Raw genomic sequence first — 10,504 nt, forward strand, 5'->3', positions numbered from 1 at the left:
TCGGTGTCAGTCTGCCACAGATAGAATCCATGAGAGACAACGTAGTATGACATTTATATGGTGCTATATATTCATTTAACGAGATATTCATCTGACATACATTAATGTGGGGTTCTGATCAAAGACTTCATACCTATAGGAGGCACAAGGGCACGTGCCCCCTCAGATTTGTTTTCTTCTTCAGATGTTAAATGAATGACTAAACTTAATTTATCATAATTATTTATAAAATTATCTCTCAACAGTATTTTGCGGAGGGGGCACACTGACTTGACCAAAGGCAAAGAGCCCCCCCCCCCCACAATCAAATGAAAATGTTTTGTTTCTTTGTAATACTAGCCAACTAGCAATTTTATAAACTTGGTTTTAGCTAGCCAGCTAGATAGGTTCCCAACCTCATAACTAGGAACCAAGCCATTTCAGGCTATCAATCAAGATAGAGTAGCTTGTCTAACTATCTTAGCCGGCATGCATGATGGCAAGGTTGCTAGACTTTAGAAAAGCAAGCAAATACTAAATGTACTGAATAAGACTCACATTCCTTTCAATCTTTTACCCAGATTTTAGCAGAGAAGCATATTTTGTTTCTTTAAATAAAGAACCACCAGCCAGGAGGATACAGACAGCTCAAGATGTATGCTTAGATATGCAGACAAATACCTGGTTTAATGATGCCATGATATGTGCCTGTATTGACGATGTGTGTTATGATCCCATGTACTGTGTTGTAATTAGGATGTAACATTCTAAGCATGTTAGTGCAGTATATTGAGATGTGTGATTTACAACAGTAAGAATGACACCGTCATTAAAATGACCTATGTAGAATTATATATATTTTTTTTTAACATAGAAATAGGCATAAAGATTATGGCTCTAGATTGCAGGAAAAAGCTGTTTCAGGTGTTTAAGAAAATGCAAAATTCTCCAACTTCTCCATCATATACTTTATGCCCCCTCTAAAATATTGGGTGCATGATGCCCCTGGTTCTGATGACTATTCCTATGGGAATTGAAACAGGTTGTGCCTTCAATTCAATACAACTATCAATCCCAGTCAGAGCATATCCACATGGGCACACACTGGTTGAATCAACATTGTTTCCACGTGATTTCAATGAAATGAAGTTGAACCAATGTGGAATAGACATCTGTGCCCAGTGGGTAAGCATACAATAGCATGAATAAGTCTACACACAACTCAAACAACTCAAATTCCTTCTGGTGTCTGAACGTATTTAGAGGAACAATATACTGTAATAAATAACCTGACAGTAATATTCACTTTTACATTCTTTAGCTGATTGTAAAAGAGATGGCTTTAAAATATATATATATATTTTCAACCCTTTCCTGTCCTATAGTTTCATATCTATAGAAGTAATTTGATCAGATCATCTGATTTTATGGTTACACAACTGACGTGGCATTTCCTGTCAAAACATGTTTTAACCCTTCTGACACACCTGTGGCTTATCTGTATTGTGTCATCCCTCAGTGCCATGCTCTTTCTGACCAGTCAGTTATTTCCAAGTAACTATTAAGTAAATATGACTATTTTAGCCTATTGGTCATAAATTAAGGTATACAAATACATTTGAAATACTTGTTTTTTATTCAGTTAAACCCGCCTTGCGGGGGTGCGTGCTACGCCACTGCTTATAACTATAAGTTAAATATAACTATAAGAAATCTAAGATGTGTCAAATAAATTATATCCAACTCAGGGCTCCAGCTATGCATTTGGTTTGCTAACTTGCTAGCTAAGTGGCTAGTTGTCAAGATCAAGCTTCTTGGTTACAGCAGAGACGTTCAATCCCCTCCTGGATCAAGATCCCTGTTGCCTAAATTGTTTTGTGCATACATTTTTTTGTTGTTGAAATAGTGCCCCTTGTGTGCACTTCCGGTAATACCGTATACCCCAGTATGGTACAGAAATGGTATGACGGTATGAAAATCTGGTACTGCCCAACCCTAGTATGAGAACAGACCTTAAAGCAGTAACGATAGAACAGTGAGAAATCTGTTTGAAATGCATTACATTTTCCCAAGGGTGCTTTAAATACAAATACCTTTCTTAAATTTGCAGGATTTTTTATTATTATACAATGTTTTGCTGACTTTATGGTTTTATTACTGTGCCAGTTTTGCATGTGAGCAAAGAATGACCTCACATTGATTACATCCCTTCCTGGTAAAGGAAACAAGATTTCCCTGCAAAGCCAACCCCCAGGTGTGGTGGACAGTATCTCAACAGTTAATGTTCTAAGAAATCTGTTTTATTTCCACCTTTTGTGAAACCTATGTTCTAGGTTTCATTTCTGCAAAAACCAAACTGACAAAGGAAGTGTAGTGTTGTTGTTGCTCGGTAACAATCTAGTGGTTGTTGATCCACAGCATAAATACTGCAGCAGCACTTCCTGAAATGCCCACACACCACTGTGACTGACATGTAGCCTACTAGATGTGATCCCACCACAATGGTTTGGTCATTTTACACTGTAGGTTCCATAACATGCATTACATGTGTTGGTGTAATCGTTGAATGGGTGGGTAAGTGTGAAATATTGAGTTGCAAAGTCAAACAAAAGGGATTCAGGGACTTTGTGGTAATCAAGCAAGTGAAGTGAAATGGAAGCAATGGGAGATCACCACCTCCTCACTCAGTCCAATGTTTAGAAATGCATGGATTGGTGTAAGGTCTGTAATAAGAGATTGGGGATCACATTTTATCAACAGATTTACACCCTGGAACAGGTAACGAAATAACACTGCATACCGTAACAACTTGCCATAATGTAATACATTTTATAATATAATCAAACTGGTGAATGTAATAAATAGACGGATAGCGTAATAAACATGAACAGATAACGTAATAACTTTTTCCCCGATAATGTAATAACTTATTACATTTTCCGGTGGGTTTTACATTCAGGTGAGTAATTTTTTTTATGAATAACGAACAACAGATAAAAGTAATACCATACTCCCCCCTGGTGGTACGAGGGTATGAATCCCATCCTTTCATGTCTGTTTTCCCCTCTTCATGTGTATACCACCCTACTTTCCTACGATTTTGTAAAAAATAAAATAATAAAGGCATCTGAATTTTGATGTGCTTAACAGGAAGCAGCTGACATTCTTTACATGTATTCTATTTATTCACCACCCTAACATCTAAGAACGAATGAACAAGTCAAACAAAAGTGTCAACTGTTGTCCTGTTTATTACATAATCTTCTTCACAATGTCATTAAAATAAGCTTTCAGCCTGATCATTGGAGATACTTTGCATGTCACCAGCTTAGACAGAGTAAAAATAGATACAGTTGAGGTCGGAAGTTTACATACACTTAGGTTGGGGTCATTAAAACTCGTTTTTCAACCACTCCACACATTTCTTGTTAATTGAGTGTATGTAAACTTCTGACCCACTGGGAATGTGATGAAAGTAATAAAAGCTTAAATAAATCACTCTCTACTATTATTCTGACTTAAAATAAAGTTGTGATCCTAAATGACCTAAAACAGGGAATTTTTACTTGGATTAAATGTCAGGAATTCTGAAAAACTGAGTGTAAATGTATTTGGCTAAGGTGTATGTAAACTTCCGACTTCAACTGTATGTGTGTCCTCAATGGCATCCTATTCCCTAAATAGTGAATAGTGTGCCATTTGGGACTCACTTACACACGCCATTTCAAACTATAAAACTAGTATTTAAACAGCTCCTGTCAATGAAAGGGCAGTCATTTATATATTGTTGACCCTATGTACAATTCCATTACATGTAGTGTCTTTGCATAATATAAATAACAACTCAAGGTTGTGTCAAGGTTCATCCTCTGACTTAAATAACCCTCAAGCATTGGGGTGAAAACACAGGGCCTGTATTCAGAGTAATATAATCCATATCAATTTGATTCATTATGATCTAAAAGGAAAAGTCGATCCAAGATTGGCACCCTACTCAGACGCTTTATGAAGACGGATTATACTACCGGGAAACGGAGGTACTTGAGCTATAACATTTGTTTATCGACTTGATGACACTGTTATACTTAGATCAGAAAGACACACATCATTCACACTTTAGCGGAGGTTAAAATACTGCCTCAAAAAGCGTTTCACCCCAATCAGAGTACATATCCAAATAATATACAATAATCAATTGTTTCTCCCTGATGCTAAACTGTATCTGAAAACTAGGCTTGAGTTCCCAACACCCACTCAAATAGGAGGAGAGACAAGTTCATTGCCGGGCCATGGATAGAATCCATCTCGGTTTCTGAAAGTCACACTGTAGCAAAACGGGCGCCTGGGTCATATTCAACAGGGCGGAACGTAGGGAAATGTTTTAAAGCGTATTTGAACTGAAAATGGTTCTTATTGGACTGGCAGTCCCTTCTTGTTTCAGTACGTTTTCTCCCATTTGTTGCCTAATAAATAGGACCCAGTTGTGGGAGCCCTAGTGGGGAGGTCATGGCTTGCTCTATGTGATGTCCTTCTGTCTCGGTGGCCGGTGAATGTTTCTGATGACGCATTTCACCATCCACTCGATGCCTTCGTTAACCCCCTGCCTGAAAGAGAATTCATTATAAGTAAAGAGTACTGCTGTTCTTAAAGCAAGGATGATAAATTGTACATTTGTGAGTGCCTGTACACACACACACAATGGAGTTCTCTCAGACCAGATGTACAGTGAGGGAAAAAAGTATTTGATCCCCTGCTGATTTTGTACGTTTGCCCACTGATCAGTCTATAATTTTAATGGTAGGTTTACTTGAACAGTGAGAGACAGAATAACAACAACAAAATCCAGAAAAACGCATGTCAAAAATGTTATAAATTGATTTGCATTTTAATGAGGGAAATAAGTATTTGACCCCCTCTCAATCAGAAAGATTTCTGGATCCCAGGTGTCTTTTATACAGGTACAGGTAACGAGCTGAGATTAGGAGCACACTCTTAAAGGGAGTGCTCCAAATCTCAGCTTGTTACCTGTATAAAAGACACCTGTCCACAGAAGCATTCAATCAATCAGATTCCAAACTCTCCATCATTGGCCAAGACCAAAGAGCTCTCCAAGGATGTCAGGGACAAGATTGTAGACCTACACAAGGCTGGAATGGGCTACAAGACCATCGCCAAGCAGCTTGGTGAGAAGGTGACAACAGTTGGTGCGATTATTCGCAAATGGAAGAAACACAAAAGACCTGTCAATCTCGCTCGGCCTGGGGCTCCATGCAAGATCTCACCTCGTGGAGTAGCAATGATCATGAGAACGGTGAGGAATCAGCCCAGAACTACATGGGAGGATTTTGTCAATGATCTCAAGGCAGCTGGGACCATAGTCACCAAGAAAACAATTGGTAACATACTACGCCGTGAAGGAATGAAATCCTGCAGTGCCGGCAAGGTCCCCCTGCTCAAGAAAGCACATATACAGGGCCGTCTGAAGTTTGCCAATGAACATCTGAATGATTCAGAGGAGAACTGGGTGAAAGTGTTGTGGTCAGATGAGACGAAAATTGAGCTCTTTGGCATCAACTCAACTCTCCGTGTTTGGAGGAGGAGGAATGCTGCCTATGACCCCAAGAACACCATCCCCACCGTCAAACATGGAGGTGGAAACATTATGCTTTGGGGGTGTTTTTCTGCTAAGGGGACAGGACAACTTCACCGCATCAAAGGGACGATGGACGGGGCCATGTACCGTCAAATCTTGGGTGAGAACCTCCTTCCCTCAGCCAGGGCATTGAAAATGGGTTGTGGATGGGTATTCCAGCATGACAATGACCCAAAACACACGGCCAAGGCAACAAAGGAGTGGCTCAAGAAGAAGCACATTAAGGTCCTGGAGTGGCCTAGCCAGTCTCCAGACCTTAATCCCATAGAAAATCTGTGGAGGGAGCTGAAGGTTCGAGTTGCCAAAAGTCAGCCTCGAAACCTTAATGACTTGGAGAAGATCTGCAAAGAGGAGTGGTACAAAATCCCTCCTGAGATGTGTGCAAACCTGGTGGCCAACTACAAGAAACGTCTGACCTCTGATTGCCAACAAGGGTTTTGCCACCAAGTACTAAGTCATGTTTTGCAGAGGGGGTCAAATACTTATTTCCCTCATTAAATGCAAATCAATTCATAAAACATTTTTACATGCGTTTTTCTGGATATTTTGGTTCTTATTCTGCCTCTCACTGTTCAAATAAACCTACCATTAAAATTATAGACTGATCATGTCTGTCAGTGGGCAACCGTACAAAATCAGCAGGGGATCAAATACCTTTTTCCCTCACTGTACAACAGAGAGTAAAGTGGAATAGAAAACTCTGTTCTTACCCTGTTAGGGCTGTGCAAGGCTGCACCAGACAATCTCGTTTCCCGATCTTTGGAGCGCAGTCGCTAAAAGCGGTTTTGATGTCTGGCACAGACATACAGTTCTTGGGAAAAAACACAAAGAAATATGCCTAAATGGATACGGTCTTAGAGTTTTTCAAAGAGACAGAATTGACCTGGCAAGGGATAGCTGTATGTGGTGGAAATTGTCAATCACATTTATTTCAAGAGTACAATAACGCTGCATTAAGGTGAACTCTTTCCTAATACCGAGTTGCACCCCCCCCTTTTTGCCCTCAGAACTGCCTCAATTCGTTGGGGCATGGCCTCTACAAGGTGTTGAAAGCGTTCCACAGGGATGCTGGCCCATGTTAACTCCAATGCTTCCCACAGTTGTGTCAAGTTGGCTGGATGTCCTTTGGGTGGTGGACCATTCTTGATACAAACCGCTGCGCCTGGCACCTACTACCATGCCCCATTCAAAGGTACTTACATTTTTTGTCTTGCCCATTCACCCTCTGAATGGCACACATACACAATCCATGTCTCAAGGCTTAAAAATCCTTCTTTAATCTGTCTCCTCCCCTTCATCTACACTGATTGAAGTGGATTTAACAAGTGACATCAATAAGGAATCATAGCTTTCACCTGGATTCAACTGGTCAGTCTGTCGTGGAAAGAGCAGGTGTTCTTAATGTTTTGTATACTCAGTGTATAGTATGAGTATAACGTATATTATAACACTTAGTCATCTACGAGTATGCATGAGGGATGGAGGACTACTTTGTTGTGATCATATTAGAGGCCAAACAACTTGTCATATTTTGTTTATACAACACATTTTTAGTTTAGATTTATTTTCAAAACAACCCCAGACCCGATTATATAGGCCTACCTCCACATCCTGTTTGTTGGCGAGCACCAGGAGAGGCACACCTTCCAAAACCTCACTGCTGATCATTTTCTCTGGAAAAAGAAAACGGAACTGTCAGTCCAAGCTATGGTTCAATTCTCTACCCTTCTGTTAGGAAGAGTGGATTTGCTGACTCACTCTCATGAGATGCAAAACACAACATCATCACAGTTTTTGCTTTGTACTGCTCCATCTTGAAAACTTGACTGCTGACATGCACAATTAGGGTTGTTGCATTGCATTGGGATTGTATTAACAGTGAACTAATGAACAAAATACTCAAATATTTTGAGTGAACTATCCCTTTAAAGTCTTTAGATTGGTGCAAGCAGGGCCTAGGGAGTTTCCACCATATTTCTCACACCAGTCCATTCCTTTTACATCCATAATGTGGAGTGAAAAAGTGTACATTTCAGGTAGTGAATCAGACTGTAGCCCATTACAGAGATAACGCCATAAGCCCTGTTGACATTTGGCATTCTTCGCTAAATGCTTTAGGCAAACTAGTGAGGAACTCACCGAATGCCTCTTTTGATTCTGCTAGTCGCTCCTCATCGGTGGAGTCTATAACATAGATCACTCCGTGGGACTCGGCGTAGTACTGTGGATTCACAAAACAAACAGAGCCATGTTTCAGTAGTCAACCTCAAATCATTGTACTTGAATGACAAAAACAGACATATGACATCTAGATAGCTATGGTGTGTGTGTAATTTGATATCGGTGCTTCTCACTTTGTCCCATAGCGACTGAAGCTCCTCTTGACCACCAAGGTCCCAGAACATTAGACGAGCTTTGCCCACATCGATTGTGCCGACTGTGTGAAGGGAGTAGTCAGAAGAACATTAGAATGGCATGGACTTCTGAAAAGCAATGTGCTACAATTGAATGCAACACAACAATCTCAGTCTTGCTGGTTGGCTATACTTACTGTTAAGTCCAACTGTAGTGGTGATCTTGGACAAATTCATCCCCTTGTAGTTCTTACTGAACTTGGTCTTGGTCTGTTCCAAAAAGGTCTGTGTGTGTAGAAAATACATGACTAAATAAAACAAGCAGCAGTACTTCTTCCAACAGAGACAAACAAGGACAGTGAACAGTGCTCAGCGTGCTCTTCCAACGAGAGAAAACTGCTAAGTGGAACTTGACATTGCTAGTTAGCTATCTGACTGTAATAGCAATGAGACAGACTTACCGTTTTTCCTGCATTATCCAGTCCTAGGATCAAAATGCAGTATTCGTCTTTCTGGAACACGTATTTGTACAGACCAGATAATAAGGTGTACATCTTCGAATTGTACAAAAATAATACAAAAAGAAACACTAGCTGATGAGCAAGGCAAGAGACAACTCACATTTTGGAAAGATCCAGCTGTGTGGCTAGCCACGTTAGCAAGTCAAGTTAGTTAGCTATTTGACTGTGGTTTGAGGCAAGCAAGCTAGCTAAAGTTACCTGTTCGTAATCGATACTAGCTAGCAGACATACTGCCACCCTATACTAAAGTAAAATATAATTCGCCAATCAAGGCACAGATACCTGGCTAGCTACAGTGCAGTAGCTAGCTAACGTTAGTTAACTGTCTAGCTCAAGCTAGTGCTGCTGATGAGTGTAAAAAGAGATTTGCGAGCGGACAACCTTCAGCAACTTACTAATTGCATAAGGAAATCAAGCTAAAAAGGACTACCTATGTCGACAAAATGCCATCTGGCTATTTTGACAGAGGGAACTTATTTTATCTCATCTCATTTTGGTGTAAACACTGTGGCCATCTGTATTTAGGAAGTGGCTGTAAAGCAATGCACTGTGGTACTTGAAGTCGTGTTGTGGCAATATGAAGCAAATGAAATAGCAACTGAACGTTATTTCCTAGAACGCATGTAGCTTTAAGACGTGTGCAAAACATTTTGGTAGTTTTTACCATGTTTTTTCTTCTTCTGTTTTTAGGGTATGCTATTTCTTTGATTTTATTCATTATTTGCTTCAAAATTATATTTAAATTGCACACATTTCACATTTCTCTCTCTCTCTCTCTCTCTCTCTCTCTCTCTCTCTCTCTCTCTCTCTCACACACACACACACACACACACACAGTCTTTTACAGCTAACCTTGTGGTGACACACAATTCAGTCCCATTCAAAATCCTATTTTCCCTAACCCCTAAACCTAACCCTAACCCGTACTCTTACCCTAACCTTAACCCTAACCTTAACCCAAAAACCTAACCTTAACCCTAAACCTAACCCTAGCTCCTAACCCTAACCATAAAACTAGCCCTAGCTCCTAACCCTAACCCTAAAACTAACCCTAGCTCCTAACCCTAAACCTAATACTAACCCTAACACTAATTCTGACCTTAACCCTAAACCTCCTAGAAATAGCAGTCAACCTTGCCAGTTGGTCAGATTTTTGTTCGTTTACTGTTCTCGTCTGAAGGATTACTTTATTACTTTATCCTATCCCAGGTATTCCTTAAAGAGGTGGGGTTTCAAGTGTCTCCGGAAGGTGGTCAGTGACTCCGCTGTCCTGGCGTCGTGGGGGAGCTTGTTCCACCATTGGAGTGCCAGAGCAGCAAATAGCTTTGACTGGGCTGAGCGGGAACTGTGTTTTCGTAGAGGTAGGGGAGCTAGCAGGCCAGAGGTGGATGAACGCAGTGCCCTCGTTTGGGTGTAGGGTCTGATCAGAGCCTGAAGGTAAGGAGGTGCCGTTCCCCTCACAGCTCCGTAGGCAAGCACCATGATCTTGTAGTAGATGCGAGCCTCAACTGGAAGCCAGTGGAGTAAGCGGAGGAGCAATGTTTATTCCCCAGATATGAGTGTCTTGTCACATCATGTCAGTATCATTTGTTTTCATTTATGATCCAGAAAAGGACTCACAAAAGCTATGTCTGTAGCTTGTGTTGCTTTTGTTCTTTTCTTTTTGACCTGAAGTGATGTCATCCTTGCATTCTATGGCCAGAAAATGACATCTTCACCAAAGAGTAGAAATGACAGACAAAATGTAGTGACAGACAAAAATGCTGTTGAGGCTTATTTAATGAAGCCTAAATGGGCATTAATATAACATTTTATGGTTTACATGGAGACCTTTGCCTGTCACCTTTAAGAGTTTCATTCCAAAATGCTATACAGTGCATTCAGAAAGTATTCAGACCCCTTGACTTTTTCCACATTTTGCTTTTTCCACATTTTGTTACGTTACAGCCTTATTCTAAAATTGAATAAATTGTTTTTTCCCCTCATCAATCTACACA

The 10,504-nt window shown here is 40.4% G+C and overlaps 1 protein-coding gene across 2 annotated transcripts; it reads right to left on the reverse strand.

Moving 5' to 3' along the window:
* Window positions 1-3,212: 3,212 nt before the first annotated feature.
* On the reverse strand, window positions 3,213-9,043 carry LOC311138452 (ADP-ribosylation factor-related protein 1). Of its 2 annotated transcripts, XM_084173134.1 has the most exons (8): window positions 8,608-9,043; window positions 8,448-8,498; window positions 8,184-8,271; window positions 7,987-8,069; window positions 7,772-7,853; window positions 7,235-7,305; window positions 6,343-6,443; window positions 3,213-4,583 (listed from the first exon to the last, which is right to left on the reverse strand). In XM_084173134.1, exons 3-8 carry the CDS (start codon window positions 8,221-8,223, stop codon window positions 4,496-4,498), a joined length of 465 nt encoding a protein of 154 aa, XP_084029260.1. In that variant the 5' UTR covers window positions 8,224-8,271; window positions 8,448-8,498; window positions 8,608-9,043; the 3' UTR covers window positions 3,213-4,495. The 2 variants fall into 2 exon arrangements, with proteins under 2 accessions (XP_084029260.1, XP_084029259.1); XM_084173133.1 differs by having other exon boundaries at window positions 8,448-9,037.
* Window positions 9,044-10,504: the final 1,461 nt, after the last annotated feature.

The sequence above is a fragment of the Coregonus lavaretus genome (genome assembly GCF_964263955.1).
Source record: "Coregonus lavaretus genome assembly, chromosome: 12".
In the NCBI taxonomy this organism is placed as follows: Eukaryota; Metazoa; Chordata; class Actinopteri; order Salmoniformes; family Salmonidae; genus Coregonus; species Coregonus lavaretus.